Source organism: Acomys minous, assembly GCF_964271855.1.
Source record: "Acomys minous genome assembly, chromosome: 12".
Classification (NCBI taxonomy): domain Eukaryota; kingdom Metazoa; phylum Chordata; class Mammalia; order Rodentia; family Muridae; genus Acomys; species Acomys minous.
Window position 1 is genome coordinate 90,954,140 of NC_140493.1, and position 16,682 is coordinate 90,970,821.

The 16,682-nt window shown below is 50.8% G+C and overlaps 1 protein-coding gene across 1 annotated transcript; it reads left to right on the top strand.

Annotated features, from left to right (window-relative positions):
- The first annotated feature begins 55 nt into the window (after window positions 1-55).
- Window positions 56-14,504, top strand: GSDMA (gasdermin A). The gene is made up of 12 exons (XM_084751143.1): window positions 56-188; window positions 1,726-1,944; window positions 2,151-2,331; window positions 6,026-6,191; window positions 7,560-7,656; window positions 8,075-8,122; window positions 8,629-8,655; window positions 9,712-9,732; window positions 10,284-10,438; window positions 10,968-11,082; window positions 13,519-13,592; window positions 13,801-14,504. The coding sequence occupies exons 2-12, from the start codon at window positions 1,731-1,733 to the stop codon at window positions 14,041-14,043; spliced, it is 1,341 nt and encodes a 446-aa protein (XP_084607269.1). The 5' UTR covers window positions 56-188; window positions 1,726-1,730; the 3' UTR covers window positions 14,044-14,504.
- Window positions 14,505-16,682: the final 2,178 nt, after the last annotated feature.

Consider the following 16,682-nt stretch of genomic DNA (forward strand, 5'->3'; position numbering starts at 1 on the left):
CCTGGAAGTGGAACAGAAAGGGGTGGGGCCACGGAGGTAGGCGGAGTCTGTGGAAGCCTACAGCCACATAAAGCAGCTCGCCCTGGTAAGGGACCAGTCAGTCGTTCTCACAGCCCACAGACAGCGAGAGCTCTGGTCCCTCACTCCACACCAGCTGCCGGACAGAGCCCAGCATCACTCCCTCCCAGGTAAGATGGATGACAGCAGAGAAAGCAGGGGGGCATCTCAGGGGTGGGGGGAAAAGGTTGAGATCAAAAGAGCATGGGACTCCTTGTCCTTTATTGTGGATCTCACAGGGGGGCAGGTATCACGGTGGGCCTTAAAGAAGGAAGAGAGAGGTAGCCTTTTGGCGAGGAGCAGTTCCAGGTCCGCTCATCTGCTGATTACGCCAGGGAATTGCTCCTCGGAACTGATATCCTTACGGTTTTGTTATTGTGTTCCTTAATCCTCATACGGTTGTTTTGGTTAGTCAGGTTATAAGTGGCGTACGCTCGGTTAATAAGTTGTAATAAAATATATTGGTTAAGAAAATTGAGCCTACACTCATCTGGTCCTTGGAGGGGGGGGGGTCTATGTTATCCACGCCCTTCAAGGGATGAGGAAAGAGCACATTGGAGATGACAGGATGGCCCCATACATCTGTGTATGGACCTCCTGTTTCCCTGCCTCTGTCAAGGAGCACAGGAAGGTGAGGCCTGTGGAGGCTAGCTGATGTGTCTGTCCTCTTCCACCCACCAGGGCAATCTGGGTGTGTCTGCTGGCTGCCCGGTGAGATGCCTGGGCGTCAAAGGCAGAGAGACCTAAAATGCTGAACTTCAGTTCCTCCTTTCAGGTCTCAAATCCTCTTGGACCCTCTCACCCCAGCGTGTCTCCCAGGGACACATCCGTTTTCTTTCTTTCCTTTCCTTTCTACCAAACACAGTGCCTGGTGCTGATGCTGCCAAAGTGACTAAGACCCATTTCCTGCCCTCTGGGAAATCACAGTGGAGTAGGCGAGACACAGTCAGGTGAACAGATGGTGACAGGACGAATTAGCAGGTGTTTCAGAAGTGGACAGGCAAGGTGTCTTGGGAATACAGGCAGAGTCACTAAAATGCCCAAAGGAGTAAAGGGGTGAACGGGTGAACAGAGCCTTACGGGATGAATACAAGTTCCTTCTAGTGGAAGGTAGCTATATCATAAGCAGAAAGGCAACGTCGTGAGTGGGACAGAGCCTGGGGAACAGGTCCTCATTACAGCTGCTGTCCCCTAGGGTGAGAAGAGGCCTCACTGCCCCTGTCTATAACACACTCTAGCTGGGCTCTATGGAGGCAAAGCAAGGAACATGTAATAGAAAAAAAAAAAGCCCTCGACAAAGGGGAGGTCTGGCATCTCGTGCCAGCCCTGTGAATTTTGGGGCCCAGGATTTTCCATCACAAAATGAGGACTCCCTGGGCGTCCTTCCAGATGCAACAGGGTTTCTCTGTGTAGCCTTGGCTGTCCTGGACTCGCTCTGTAGACCTGGCTGGCCTCGAACTCACAGAGGTCCGCCTGCCTCTGCCTCCCTGAGTGCTGGGATGACAAGAGTGAGACACCACCACGCCTGGCTCCCAGGCTTCTCTACCATCTCCCATCCCCCACCCCCAGCTCTATGAGAGAAGCCCGGCAACCGCCTCTTTACAAAGTCCTTACGAGGTCTTGATGTCTCAGAAGCCATCTTGGCATTCTCCGTCTCTTTCTCCACAGAGACAATGACTATGTTTGAGAATGTCACCAGGACTCTGACTAGGCAGCTGAACCCTCGAGGGGACCTGACACCCCTAGACAGCCTCATCGACTTCAAGCGCTTCCATCCCTTCTGCCTGGTGCTGAGGAAGAGGAAGAGCACCCTTTTCTGGGGAGCCCGCTATGTCCACACCGACTATACCCTCCTGGATGTGCTGGAGCCTGGCAGCGACCCCTCAGGTCAGGCTCTCAAGCAGAGCTGGGTTCTAAGGGATCCCGTAGGGCCGGGGCCAGCCATCTGGACCACAAGGAAGATTCTGAAGCTCTCCCTTCCCTGATATTGGTTAAGTGTCATCATCGCCAGGCCCAAAGCTCTTACTAGGGGTGCTGAGGCGGCAGTGGGGGTGCTTCTCCGCTCAGCTCCTTCCGTCTTTTCTCTCCTGCAGGTCCAACAGACTGTGGAAACTTTAGCTTTAAGAATATGCTAGATGCAAGAGTAGAGGGAGCCGTGGACATGCCAAAGACAGTGAAGGTAAAGGGCACTGCGGGCCTGTCACGAAGCAGCACCCTGGAAGTCCAGACCCTCAGCGTGGCCCCCAAGGCTCTGGAGAACTTGTACAAGGAGAGGTGAGAGAGGACGGGGCTGACGGGGCCCGGGATGGGATGGGGTCGGGCAGTGACTAGACGGTGGCTTGAGTCACAGGAGGAAGGGGAAACGCTAACCCTGACCTTTGCAGGTATGGTCTCCACAGGAGAACCCCTGAAGAGAATTCTCCAGGGGGGAAAAGTAGCTCGCTGGTGAGGCCTAGCAGTTACAAGGGGCTCCGCCGAGCCACTTCCTAGACGTTTCTCACGCCCTCCAGCAACCTCCAGTACCATCCCCCGCCCCACCACCACCACCACCACACACACACACACACACACACACACACACACATTCAGATGTTCAGATTCACTTCCTGTGTGACCTCGGGAAAAGTCACTTCTCAGGGAACCTCCTGTTTCTTTGCTGTAGAATGACGCAGATGGGTGGCAGAGTCTAAGGTCCCTCCAAGCCTAAGACTGTGCAACACGGTGGAAAAGGCAGAGGATGGTAGTAACTGTTACTTACAGAGCTTGTGTCCGGCGCTCTGCTCCCGCAGAACAAGCTTCAGACTGACCCCATCCACACACCTAGGGAACGCTGCCTCAGCAGACATGGCGTGTGGCAGAAAGGATGTTCATACAAGGCTCTGGCACGAGTCTGGTTTGGCAGAGGACCTGACTTTTAAATGACTAAGTAGTGGTTGGAAGAAACAGATGAGGACTCGAGGGGCTGACAGGAAAGGCTTGAATGTTTGACAAGTTCACCCAGTAAACACCTACAGAGTTCTCACTGAGTGTAAAGCATCCTACCATGTGCTGGTGCACCTGGAGTGCCTGTGTCCAAGAACCTTGTGGTAAAAACTAATGCGTACGAGTAATTCTCCAGCTGGGTGGTGGTGGCACACCCCTTTAATCCCAACCCTTGGGAGGTAGAAGTAGGAGGATCTCTGAGTTCGAGACCAGCCTGGTTACAGGGTGAATTCCTCGACAGCCAGGGCTACACAGAGAAATCCTATCTCAGAGAGAGAGAGCGAGAGAGAGAGAGAAAAGAAACTATCCAGGCAGAAAGCGCTAGACTTGCAGCCAGGGAGAGCGCTTCTGGCTGGGGAGGTGAGGCAAATCCTCACAAGATGGTGGTCTTGGGTTTAGGCCCTGAATGAGGGGTATAAAGTGGGCACACGGAGAGAGGAGTAGTGTCTTACAAAGGCACGCAGGTGAGATGTCTCCAAACCAATAGGAACCATGGAATTGCCAGCCTGACAGACGCAAAGGAGGCACAAATGGAACAAGCAAAAGATGTAGGGTAGACCCAGAGCAGGAAGGAACCAGAAACTGGGTCAGGGAGCTCAACAAGCAGACCCCAGGGACACCCTGAGCCCCTGCTGCTGCTGCTGTGATGTGCGTCATGGCCAACCTGACCAAATGGAAAAAGTGCGTTAGCGGGAGGAAGGTAGATGGGGTTAGGAGCAGGGATCTCCAGAAAGACAGTGTCCCGCCGCTACCCATCAGAGAGAGAAAATGAGGACATGACCCGGGCGGTGGTGGCGCACGCCTTTAATCCCAGCACTCGGGAGGCAGAGGCAGGCAGATCGCTGTGAGTTCGAGGCCGGCCTGGTCTACAAAGCAAGTCCAGGATAGTCAAGGCTACACAGAGAAACCCTGTCTCGAAAAACCAAAAAGAAAGAAAGAAAATAAGGACATGAGCAGGGACGCGTGGCCGGAACAGAGGGAGGAGTGGGTGCAAGGCTTATGGCAAAGGATGATGAAATGGGTTAACCTTGGCAGCTGACTCCAGGGTGACAGGGAGGGTTCTGCTAAAGATGACTCTGAGTCTTGACCGAGACTTGTGTCATTGCAAGACATCAAAGGTGACAAAACAGGAAGAGAGGTAGTTCTGTGGAGATGCTTGTCAGCTCCTTTCATGACACACCTGGAGTACCACCTGAGACTGTCTGACGGGGAAGCTGGGAAAGGGGCCGGAAACTCAGAGAGAGGTCAGGGCGGAGGCGAACCTGCGGCGGTCAGCAAGATACAGATAAAGATGGTAGGGATGGGGTGTGTGTGTGTGTGCGCGCGTGTGTGTGCGTGTGTGTGTGTGTGTGTGTGTGCGTGCGTGCGTGCGCGCGTGTGTGTGTGTGTGTGTGTGTACATGTTGGAAAAAGCTCAGAGAGAGGAGGCATAAAACCAGACTCTCAGGGACTGGAGAGGTGGCTTAGCGGCTAAGAGCCTCCTGCTGCTTTTGCAGAGGACCTGAGTTCAATTCCCAGGTCGCACGTGAGGCAGCTCACAACCACCTGTAACTCCAGCAGCAGGGGACCTGCTGCTTTCTTCTGGACTACACACACACACACACACACACACACACACACACACACAATCTCAGGAGACACAAACTATTAAGGTTCCAAACCAACTGGAAACTGATGAGTCAGATAGAATGCATTTGATCTAGGAGGCAGGAAAATAAGAGCAGAAACAGGGTGCAGCAATAGGAAGCCAAGATAAGACAAGGTCACAGCAGAGAGAAGATCCTAAGTAGTCCACAGTCAGGAGGGGTCACGGAGTTCAGTGAGCGGGAGGCCGTTGTGATTTCAGCTGGGTGGCAGAAACAGAAGCCAAATTAGAAGAAGTTACAACGGAGTGATGTAGACAGAGGCGGTGGATTCGCGTATCTTTTGAGATATTTGCCAGTGCTGTGAAGGAAAGACAGAGAGTGGTGATTTGAGAGAGCATTCAGGAATCGGGGTGGATTTTTTTTTTTTGTTTTAGGGACAGAGACACGTTTTCTTATGGAAGCAAAGGGACGGAGGAAACAGAGCTAGTGACGGCAAAAGGGATGGGTGGAGAAGAACAGACAAGGGTGATGGGCCATAGCTGACCAGTGGAGACGGGAGGGTCAGGGGACCGCTCAGTAGGTAAACTGCTTGTCCTACAGGGGTGAAGACCTGAGCTTAAAGAGCCCGGGGAAAAGCCGCATGTACTGTCATGCCTCTGTGCTGCCTGTGATCTCACATCAGTTTGGGAGTTGGAGACAGGAGAATCCCTGGGAGTGTGACCTGGAGGAAGAAGGACCCAGCTAACCTTAGGTTAAACACCTGAGGTTGTCACCAGACCACCACACTGTAACACATGCACATGCGTGCGAGTGTACACACACTCGCGTACACACACACATCACACACACACACACACACACACACACACACACACACACACACACACACACACGTCAAACAGAAGAAAAAAGACAGGAAGGAATCTCAGACAACACGAACAACAGCCCAAAGAAAACCTGTTCCTGGGCTGTAGGAGGAGACAGGGAAGCCAGGTGCTGAGCCTCCAGCTGTTTGCCCAGTTTATCTCAGCAGCCTGGGAGGCAGCTGGCGTCACCTCTGTTTTATAGATGAAGTAACTCAGACTCAAAGCAGCTGCCCTGCCAGGAAGCAGGAGCTCTGAGTTTGCGCTGTTTTTCCCCCCCTCTGGCACTGTACTGTCTAGGATTGACAGATTAAAAAGTAGACACTTTAGTCCAAGTGCTTGGGAGGCAAAGGCAGGTGGATCTCTTGCGAGTTCAAGGCCAGCCTGGTCTACGTAGAGAACTCCAGGCCAGCCGAAGCTGTATAGTGAGACACTGACTCTAGAATAAAATAAATAGTAATATTAATACAAAATGCAAGTGCTGGCCCTCGTGAGGAGCCAGTCGGTGCGTGTGGTGTCTTTATGCTTCCGCCCTTAGGAAACTGGCAGCAGACCATCCGTTCCTGAGGGAGATGCGGGATCGCGGGGAGAACCTGTATGTGGTGATGGAGGTGGTGGAAACCGTGCAGGAAGTCACTCTGGAGAGAGCTGGCAAGGCAGAGGGTTCCTTCTCCCTCCCGTTCTTTGCCCCGCTGGGACTACAGGTTTGCTTTACACACACACACACACACACACACACACACACACACACACACACACACACAGAGAGAGAGAGAGAGAGAGAGAGAGAGAGAGAGAGAGACAGAGACAGAGACAGAGACAGACAGACAGACAGACAGACAGACAGACAGAGACAGACAGAGACAGACAGAGACAGAGAGACAGACAGACACAGAAAGTGAGAGATACAGAGACAGGGACAGAGACAGAGAGACAGAGAGGGAGGGAGGGGTAGGGGGAGAGGAGAAGGAGAGGGAGAGAGAGAGAATCCATTAACTCTGCCTGAATGGTGCCCACTTAGGATATAGGACCTGGAAGAAAAAAAAAAAAAAAGAAACCAAACCCAAGTTGGCCACACCGCCTCCTTTGCTCAGTGGTACCCGGCAGGGCAGGGCAGGTCCCCTGTTCCATGTGCCACAGACAATATGGAACGGGCCAAGTACTACTGAGTTTGTCCTCATCCCTGTCCCTCCCCACTGCCGAAGCTGAAGAGCAGAGCCCCTGCCTGGTATGGTGGCACAAACCAGTAATGCCAGCACTCTGAAGGCAGAGGCGGGAGGGTCACAGGTTCAAGGTCAGTCCGGGCTGACCTGGTGAGACCGTGGGGTGGGGGTGGTTTCCTGCCTTTAGAAAGTCCTTACGTATAGATGAGGCACACAGCTAAAGCCCAGAAGATGTAGGCTTGGGAGACTCAGTACAAGCAGGTGCATCTCTTATATCCATCCATACATGGACCGACCGTGTTCGGGAGGGATGCTGTGGGATTGGGAGGTGGGGGAGGGGTCAGTCCTGGAAGACTTCCTGAATGAGATAAGAATGGGGCAGTTGGTGTAGAGGAAGGAGGAACAAGCGCTCAAGGAAGTTGGGAGGCGAGACAGGATGACGCACAGGCAGGCGCTGGAGCAGTCGGCCCAGTTCCCCCTACCTGTCCAGTCCAGAAGCAGGCATAGCTTTGGTAGCCAGGGATCACAAGAAATGAAAGGGAAGAGCCAGGCGGTGGTGGCGCACGCCTTTAATGCCAGCACTGTGGAGGCCGAGGCAAGTGGATCTCTGTGAGTTCAAGGCCAGCCTGGTCTACAAGGCGAGTCCAAGACAGCCAGGGCTGTCAGAGAAACCCTGTCTGGAAAAACCAAAAGGGGAGAAAAATGAATGCGAAGGCTTCAAGGCCCACTGAGTTCAGACTACAGAGAAGACAAGTGGAGATCCTCCTGAGGGCTTTCCAAACCCTTGCTTCCTTAAAGGCTCTCAGACCTGGCCCTGGCCCCGCCTCCTGCCCCGCCTCCTGCCCCTCCTCCTAACGTCTTATTCATAGCACCTCCGAGACCTCACCGATTCTCCATTGTGTAACCCAGGGATCCATGAACCACAAGGAAGCTATAACCATCCCCAAGGGCTGTGTCCTGGCCTTTCGAGTGAGACAGCTGATGGTCAACGGAAAAGATGAGTGGGGTGAGCGGAGGCCAGCACGTTCTCCCCTCAAGATAACGGTCGCCTGCATCCGTGCAGTGGCATCCTGGCCCTCTCTTGCAATGGGAGGGGATGGGGGAGGCCACATCTTGTATTGCCCATTGTTGGAGACAGAGCAAAGGCTGCTCTGGAAAAAGAGGTGAGGGAGCTCAGGGTTCCAGGACGCCCGGAAAGCCATTGGGGAGTGACAGAAAACCCGTCCAGCACACCAGGATTGGGTTTGGCAGGGTGGGGTGGAGAAAACGCTATGGCAGGCAAGAACGTAGAACTACCAGCAGTAAGGGTTGGGTAGAGAATTTGATGGACGATTGACAAGCACAGCCCTTGGGCTTGAGGCTGAAAAAGAAAGGCTGTGGCAGCTGGTGACAACCTCCTAGGTGCCTTCTCCTGTCCCTTACAGACATTCCGCACATCTGCAATGACAACATGCAAACCTTCCCTCCCGGAGGTAGGTGCACCGCTTACAGGCTCCCCACGTCTCCTGCCCGGATGGTGTCTGCTAAAAGTCCCCCACCCTCTGATAGTAGCAGCTCCTATAATCCCCACCCCGACCCCCAGAGCATCTGCTCTTGTTTCCTGGGTCCTGAGACAGATAGAGGTACGGAACGTAAACACACTGCCCGAAAGGAACAAAGAAACAGAGGCCAAGGCACACTCAGAAACAGATTTGGAGGCAGCGAGTGTTGCAAAGTTCTGTGAGTGATGGGAGGCAGAGGCAGGTGGATCTCTGTGAGTTCGAGGCCAGCCTGGTCTTCTACAAAGTGAGTCCAGGAAAGTCAAGGCTACACAGAGAAACCCTGTCTCGGAAAACAAAACAAAGTTCTGTGGGTGGGTGTGCTGGCAAAGGCTCCGTGTTGTTACAGCGCTGTGGCAGGGCTTGTCTCAATGGCTGAGGCTTTAGCGAGAGGCAGCAAACAGTTTGTCCTGACAGGTGTTCTCTGCTTCTGTTTTCAGAAAAGCCAGGCGAGGGGAAGCTCATATGTAAGTGGTCCTTTCTTTTCACAGTTCTCCCCCCTTTCCCTGCCCCCCACCCCCGCCACTGCCTCATGCAACTGACAGGGAAGATAGTCAGACAGGTCCTAACAAACCGCTGCCCCTCAGCTACGGCAGAACTTCCAGGGGGAAGTTTGGGAAAAGCACTGGGAAGGGGAGCTCTGTGGACAAGGTGCAGAGATGTGCGGCCTCAGATCTTTGTTGTCAGCTACAACCTCTTCCACCCGTATCTGCTGCCCAGTGACGAGGGCACGGGGTGCTGAGTCACTTAGCAGCTGGAATATACCAGATCAGAGTGACCTTTCTTTTTTTCTTTCTTTCTTTCTTTTTTTTTTTTTAGATTTATTTATTTATTATGTATTCAGCATTCTGCCTGTAGACTAGAAGAGAGCACCAGATTCCGTTATAGATGGTTGTGAGCCACCATGTGGTTGCTGGGAATTGAACTCAGGACCTTTGGAAGAGCAGTCAGTGCTCTTAACCTCTGAGTCATCTCTCCAGCCCAGAGTGATCTTTCACATGGGTTTTTTTTTCTTTTTTTCTTTTCTTTTTTTTTCCAAGACAAGGTTTCTCTGTGTAGCCTTGCCTGTCCTGGACTAACTTTGTAGACCAGGCTGGCCTTGAACTCACAACGATCCGCCTGCCTCTGCCTCCTGAGTGCTGGGACTAAAGGCGTGCACCACCACCGCCCGGCTAACATTTTTTTTTCTGTTGTTTTGTTTTTGTTTTTTTTTCCACGCAGGGTTTCTCTGTGTAACAGTCCTGGCTGACCCGGACTCAGTTTGTAGACTAGGCTAGCCTCGAACTCACAGAGATCTGCCTGTCTCTGCCACCAGAGTGCTGGGATTAAAGGCGTGCGCCACCATGCCAGGCTCCTTTTTCACATTGCATTAGCTCTTCTGGTCCGTCCCTGCTTCCCAAGAGTGGAACAAGAAGGTTCTGGAGACAGCTAGGATCTCAGAGGGCTGGTACTGACCCACTCCCTAGGGAGGGCTGCTATCCTGAAGGGCTGTGTTCTTATCTGTCTGTTTCTTCTTTCCTCAGTTATCCAGGCGTCTGATGTCGGTAAGGAGCTTTGGGGATTCTTTCAAGGCTTTGCCGCACAGGTCGGGGGCGAAGCACTAGGGCGGAGAGAAAAGGCGAAGTCCCTGGAATTTAGAGTCTCTTCCAGGACGTCCCCAGTGTGCAGCCTGGATGTACCCTAAGCGGTCGTTAGCCAGGCTGCAGCTCGAGCCGTCCCTGGGTACAGACCCGGTGTTCGCTAAGCAGTCACAGACAGCCCTTCATTAAGAGAAGGGGAAACGGGCTCTCCCAGACATCTACGGGCAGTTGACAACAGAAGTCAGCTGTGCACTGATAAGGGATGGAGCCCGGGATACGGGATGATGATGGCGGTGCAATACTGTCATATTGGTACGGGGTCCTGTCCACCCCTCTGCTCCATCCTTCGTGACAACTTTATAACCACACACCTTAGTAAAGAGGAAGTGTTGGATTCAAGATGGAGGCAGGGTACTGGGAACCTGGGAAGGTACTGGAAACGTGTGATGGAGCCCTGCAGGTGGGTAGGAGGGCACCCGCTGAAGCAGTGCCTGCCACATTGACTGCGCCCTTAGGGGAAATGCATGAAGACTTCAAGACACTAAAAGAAGAGGTTCAGAGAGAGACTGGAGAAATGGAGAAGTTGAGTCGAGAGGGGCAAAGCTCCCTGCTCACCTCCCTCAGCAATCTCCTAGGAAAGAAGAAAGAGCTCCAAGACCTTGAGCAGACGGTGAGGCCCCAGTGGGAAACAGGAAGTGTGGGGGGGGGAAGGCGTGTCTGGGTGGTGGTGGGTCATTGTACACGGGGAGAGCAACCGTCAGTGGCCAAAGGCTGGGGAATCAATTTGGCAAGCTGATTTAGGAAATCAAAAAAATAGCAGATATCTTTCCCAAGGCTGGCCAAGTGTGCCTAGGCTGCTAGGCCACCACCGGTCCCTTTGTCCATTAAAAGGAGTATCAGAGTAGTAGAGGGTTCCCTCAAGAGCTGTGCGTCCTCTGATGGTCGGAGAGTAGCAACAGACTAGTGGCGCCCTCTGCTGGAGAACAGCTTGAACTTTCCAGAACTCAAAACCCAGCGACCAAAACTCAAAAACCAGTGACCAGCCCATCATTTTCTTCACACACACACACACACACACACACACACACACACACACACACACACACACACACACGGAATGGGAGAATTCAGAGACTATTGTGTGCCTGATGCTAGGTTAGGCCTTCCCTGAGGTATTAGTCACCCAGTTTTCCTCACAGCTTGAAGGGGCTCTAGACAAGGGACATGAAGTGACCCTGGAAGCATTCCCCAAAGATGTCCTGCTGTCCAAGAATGCCATGGATGCCACCCTCTATTTCCTTGGGGCCCTAACAGGTGAGTGAGAACTGAGTAAGGTAGGGTTTTTTTGGTTTTCGTTTGTTTGTTTGTTTCCTGTTATAAGAGTAAAACATATAACCATTGAGATGTAATAAGAATAAATTAATAAAATAAAATTTAAAAATTTTAAAAAAAAGAGTAAAACATGTGAGGCTAGAGAGATGGCTCAGAGGTTAAGAGCACTGAGTGCTCTTCCAGAGGTCCTGAGTTCAATTCTCAACAACCACATGGTGGCTCACAACCATCTAAATGTGATCTAATGTCCTCTTCTGGCTTGCAGGCACAGATGCAGGCAGAGCACAGTATACATAATAAATAAATAAATCTTTAAAAAAAAAAAAAAAAGAGTAGCCGGGCGTGGTGGCGCACATCTTTAATCCCAGCACTCATGAGGCAGAGGCAGGTGGATCACTGTGAGTTCGAGGCCAACCTGATCTACAAAGCAAGTCCAGGACAGCCAAGGCTACACGGAGAAACCCTGTCTCAAAAAAATCAAAAAAAGGAGTAAATCATGTGAATGAATTCCCAAATGCATGAGTGAGTGGATCCCAGGTGGCTTATACTACATGGTTTATATATACATTTTTTAAAAAATGGTTCCAGCTATAGCTACAGCATTTGATCAGCACACACAAGTTCCTGAGTTCAATCGCTGGTATTAGAGGGAGAAAAAAAATCACCACCAAATTGGTTTTATTCCTAGAGATTCAATTGCTCTTTTTCTTTCCCCCTCCATTTCAACTTTCTGCATAAACTACACCTGTTAGTTTTTTTCTTTTTTTTTTGTTATTGTTGTTTTTCTTTGTTTGTTGTTTTTGTTTTTTCGAGACAGGGTTTCTCTGTGTAGCCTTGGCTGTCCTGAAACTCTCTCGGTAGACCAGGCTGGCTTCGAACTCACAGAAATCCACCTGCCTCTGCCTCCTGAGTGCTGGGATTAAAGGCCTGTGCCACCATGCCCAGCACACCTGTTAGCTTTAATTTCAGAGAATAACTGATCTTCTTGTGCCTATATTCTCTCCTTCCCTCTTCATGATGATTTACCCACTTAAAAAAACAAAACAAAACTCTGAGTCCTTTACACATAGACTGAGATGTTTGCTACTTTTTGCAAGGACCGTAAGATGGCCCAGGGAGTAAAAAGACTTATAATGTGATGTCAATTCCAAGAACCCACCTGGTAGAGAGAACCAACCCCTGCTCTCTGTCCCCTGCCCTTCATATACACACCATGGCACGCACAGGAGTGTGCTCAAGTGTGTGTGTGTGTGTGTGTGTGTGTGTGTGTGTGTGTGTGCGCGCGCACGCGCGCGCGCACATACACAGAAGTGGGGGGAAAGCCAGGCATGGTGATACACACCTTTAATCCAGCACTGGAGAGGCAGAGATCTCCATGAGTTCAAGGCTAGTCTGGCCTACATAGCAAGTTCCAGGACAGCCAGGGCCTACATAGTGAGACTCTGTCTCAAAAAATAAAATAAAATAAAATAAAATAGCCAGGCGTGGTGGCGCACGCCTTTAGTCCCAGCACTCGGGAGGCAGAGGCAGGTGGATCACTGTGAGTTCGAGGCCAGCCTGGTATACAAAGTGAGTCCAGGACAGCCAAGGCCACACAGAGAGACCCTGTCTCGAAAAACCAAAATAAATAAATAAATAAATAAAAATAAAATAAAATAATGGGATGAAGGATGGAGCGGGAGACTTTCTGTCAAATGCCAAACCCAAAGGAAACCCCTCAGCTATGGCTCCCTTAACAGCCTTGTCACCAGTGTGGGAGCCCATAAACCCAGCGTTCAGGAGGTTGAGGCAAGAGGATCACTGTGGATCTGAGGCCACCTTGGGTACAGAGTGAGTTCTGGTCCAACCTGGGCTACAGAATGAGATCCTGTCTCAAAGACAAGCAAAAAGCACACAGCTTTGTCTTCTTCCAAAAACCGCATTGAAAGATTTATGTTTGCTGTTGTTGTGGGTTTTTGTGTGTGTGTGTGTGTGTGTGTGTGTGTGTGTGTGTGTGTGTGTGTGTGTTTTCCCAGACAGGGTCTCATTATGTATCCCTGGCTGGCCTGGAACTCACTACGTAGCTCTGGCTGGCCTGGAACTCACTATGTATCCCTGGCTGGCCTGGAACTCACTATGTAGAACAATCTGGCCTCAGACTCACAGAGATCCATATACTCTGCTTCCCAAAGACTGAGATTAAAGGTGTATGCCACTCTACCCAGTCAAAGACCACCACAGCAAAGGTGTGTGTTATAGAGCAGGTGTTCAGCTGTGGACAGATGCAAGGATGGATGGATGGATGATGGATGCAAGGATGGATGGGTGACGGGCTGATTGGAGTGTGCTGGAACTCAATAACCGCACTGTTTGGCGTCTGCAGTTCCCTCTGTACCATCAACCTATTTTCATTCTCCCTTTCTTTGCTTTTCCCTCCAGTGTTAAGTGAAGCCCAACAAAAGCTTCTAGTAAAATCCTTGGAGAAAAAGATCATCCCAGTGCAACTGAAGCTGGTAAGAAAAAAGGCGGCAGGGAGAGTCTGGGAGGGAGGTGCCAGAACCAGTGGGAGCTTGCAAACAGAGTGCTCAGAGGTCCCTGCCCATCCCTGGAGAAAATGTCTTCTCACCTCTCTAGCCGTTTAGGGTCATCAGCCTGCCTTTGGTAGGAGAGAGGAAGGCTTTCCTGGTTCCTCCTTTTTCTGGACACTTCGGTCTCTTGCAGGTTGAAAGCACCATGGAGCAGAACTTCCTGCAAGATAAAGAGGGTATTTTCCCCCTGCGGCCTGACCTGCTCTCCTCCCTCGGGGAGGAGGAACTAACCCTCACCGAGGCTTTGGTGGGGCTAAGTGGCCTGGAAGTCCAGAGATCAGGCCCCCAGTACATGTGGGATCCAGATACTCTGCCGCGCCTCTGTGCCCTCTACGCTGGTCTCTCCCTCCTTCAGCTGCTGAGCAAGGCTTCCTAATGTGCCCTCTCAGCTTGCTTCCCTCACACCTTCCCAGTCTTACTATTCTCTCTCTGTAACACTCCAAGACACTACAGAGCTGAGGATAACCGAAATGCCAGCCCATCCTCCACGGTCACCTGCCTCACTATCCATCCCTTTTGTCCTCCACCTCAGCAACCCACTAAGCCCATCTCCTGATGCCTACACCCTGAAGATACAGAAGCATCCCAACTCTTACAACTTTGAGCCATTTCATTAAGAGGGGGAAAAAAAAAAGCCAGGGGGTGGTGGTACACTCCTTTAATCCCAACACTCAAGAGGCAGAGGCAGGCAGATCTCTGTGAGTTCGAGGCCAGCCTGGTCTGCAGAGTGAGCTCCGGGACAACTGGGACTACACAGAGAAACCCTGTCTCAAAAAAAAAAAAAACTAAACTAAACAAAATGAACAAGAATAAAACAACAACAGCAAAACCCATTTATTTCCTAGTCCAATCCTTCCTACTTGTGCCTCCAAAAAACTATTCATCTGTCCTAGGACAAACTATCTTTTGGTTTTTCTGTCAAGGGAATTAGAGGGAGTTAAAGAAACAGACTTGAGCCGGGCGGTGGTGGCGCACGCCTTTAATCCCAGCACTCGGGAGGCAGAGGCAGGTGGATCGCTGTGTGTTCGAGGCCAGCCTGGTCTACAAAGCAAGTCCAGGACAGACACCCTATCTCGAAAAACCAAAAAAAAAAAAAAAAAAAAAAAAAAAAAAAAAAGAAAGAAAGAAAGAAAAGAAAAGAAAGAAACAGACTTGCTCCACATGTACATGGTGCTGCTCGCACTGTCCTCGGGCCTGCTGGAAAAGCGCTCCAAAGCCTCAGTGGTTAGACTCCAGACCTGCTCTACACTGAGAAGTCCAAACAACGTAGCTTCACCGAACAGCCACGTCCTAGAGCCCTGGTTGAGGGCTTGGGAGAGGAAGACGTCTAGAGGAAATGATACGAAGCCCAGACAATGCAAAACAAAACAAAATTTCAAATAGAAGTTAAGTAGAAAAGGGAGGTGGCCATAGTGAGACCCTGAAATTAAAGTTAAAAAAAAAGAGTGAGAGGCCAGAGGAGCACCCAAGAATGAGACCCAAACTTTTAAATCAGTCGTTCTCAACCTGGGACCTTTTCACAGGAATTGCACATCAGATATTCACATTATAATTCATAATAGTAACAAAATTACAGTTCTGAAGTGGCAATGAAAATAACTCTATGGGGCCAGGCGTGGTGGCGCACGCCTTTAATCCCAGCACTCGGGAGGCAGGGGCAGGAGGATCATTGTGAGTTCGAGGCCAGCCCGGACTACAAAGCAAGTCCAGGACAGCCAAGGCTACACAGAGAAACCTTGTCTTGAAAAAACCCAAAAAGAAAAAAGAAAAAAAAGAAAAGAACTCTATGCTCAGGGGAGGGGGGGAGAACAGTCACCATAACATGAAAAACTGGATTCAAGCATCACAGCATTAGGAAGGGTGAGACCACTGTTTTAAATGATACTTGCTTTCTTTGTTGCTGTTGTTTTGTTTTGTTTTCAACCATCAAATCCAGGATGAGTGCAAAAGGAAACAGTATGACTAGGCTTGGCCTATGTATCGTAATCTCATTAAACGTCTGTGTTCACATCACCCTCAGCCTAGAGCTGGCTTTCAATGTCTGTAACCAATGCTATTTACTAACATTTATTTATGGGGAGGGTGCATGTGTGCCGTGGTTTGCTGGTTGGGTCAGAGGCCAGCTTCTGGGAGTCGCTTCCCTCCTCCCATCTTATTATGATCCAGGGATTAAATCACTCAGGTTTGGCGGCAAGCAGAGCCATCTCCACGTCCCTCTAACGTCTCCACCTCCTCTTCCCTCTTACACGCAGGGGTATTTTGCCTGCATGTAGATACAGGTACCGCTTGCCGGCCTAGGGCCCTCGGAGGCCACAAGACAAGGTTTTGGATCCCTGGAGGGAACTGGAAAATAGAAAGTAGTGACCCGCTGTGTGGGTGCCGGGCTCTAACTCAGGCCTTCTGCAGGTGATAACCTTTAACCTCTGAGCTATTGCTGTAGCTCTTGGAGACACACGTGCACGCACACACACACACCAATCTCTTTTAAAGCATTTTATGAGTAGACTGTATCTCAAGGACTCCAGGCCCCAGGAGTCAGAGGTTTAGAATCCCCCGGTCCCTCCACACATCGAGAACTCATGGCCGGCTGCCAAAAGCTTCTGAAGCCCTCGGCTCTGCTGGGTTGCCATCTGCAGACTTGTTTTTCGGTTCGTTCCTTGTGATGTAAACTTTAATGGAAAGATGAGCTAACATCTCAACTATCCTGACTGGTTACTCCTTTGATCCACAGGATGAATGACAAAAGCTCCTCTGTTTCCTCCTTCTATCTTTCACGGCCACCCACAGTCCTTTGCATCATAAGGGAGCTTTGATAAGTTTATCCCTGTGCTCATTAGAAAGCTTGTAGCCTTGGCTGTCCTGGACTTGCTTTGTAGACCAGATTGGCCTCGAACTCACAGTGATCCACCTGCCTCTGCCTCCCGAGTGCTGGGATTAAAGGCGTGTGCCACCATGCCCGGCTGAGGTTTTTTTGTTTGTTTTGTTTTGTTTTGTTTTTTAAATATAAGCTCCTAT

What these genes read in the sequence shown, in the direction of transcription:
- GSDMA (XM_084751143.1), top strand. Translation starts at nt 1,731, where the DNA reads ATGACTATGTTTGAGAATGTCACCAGGACTCTGACTAGGCAGCTGAAC. An exon ending in GCCTGGCAGCGACCCCTCAG is followed by an intron (nt 1,945 to 2,150) that starts GTCAGGCTCTCA and finishes TCTCTCCTGCAG; the next exon opens with GTCCAACAGACTGTGGAAAC. An exon ending in TATCCAGGCGTCTGATGTCG is followed by an intron (nt 9,733 to 10,283) that starts GTAAGGAGCTTT and finishes CTGCGCCCTTAG; the next exon opens with GGGAAATGCATGAAGACTTC.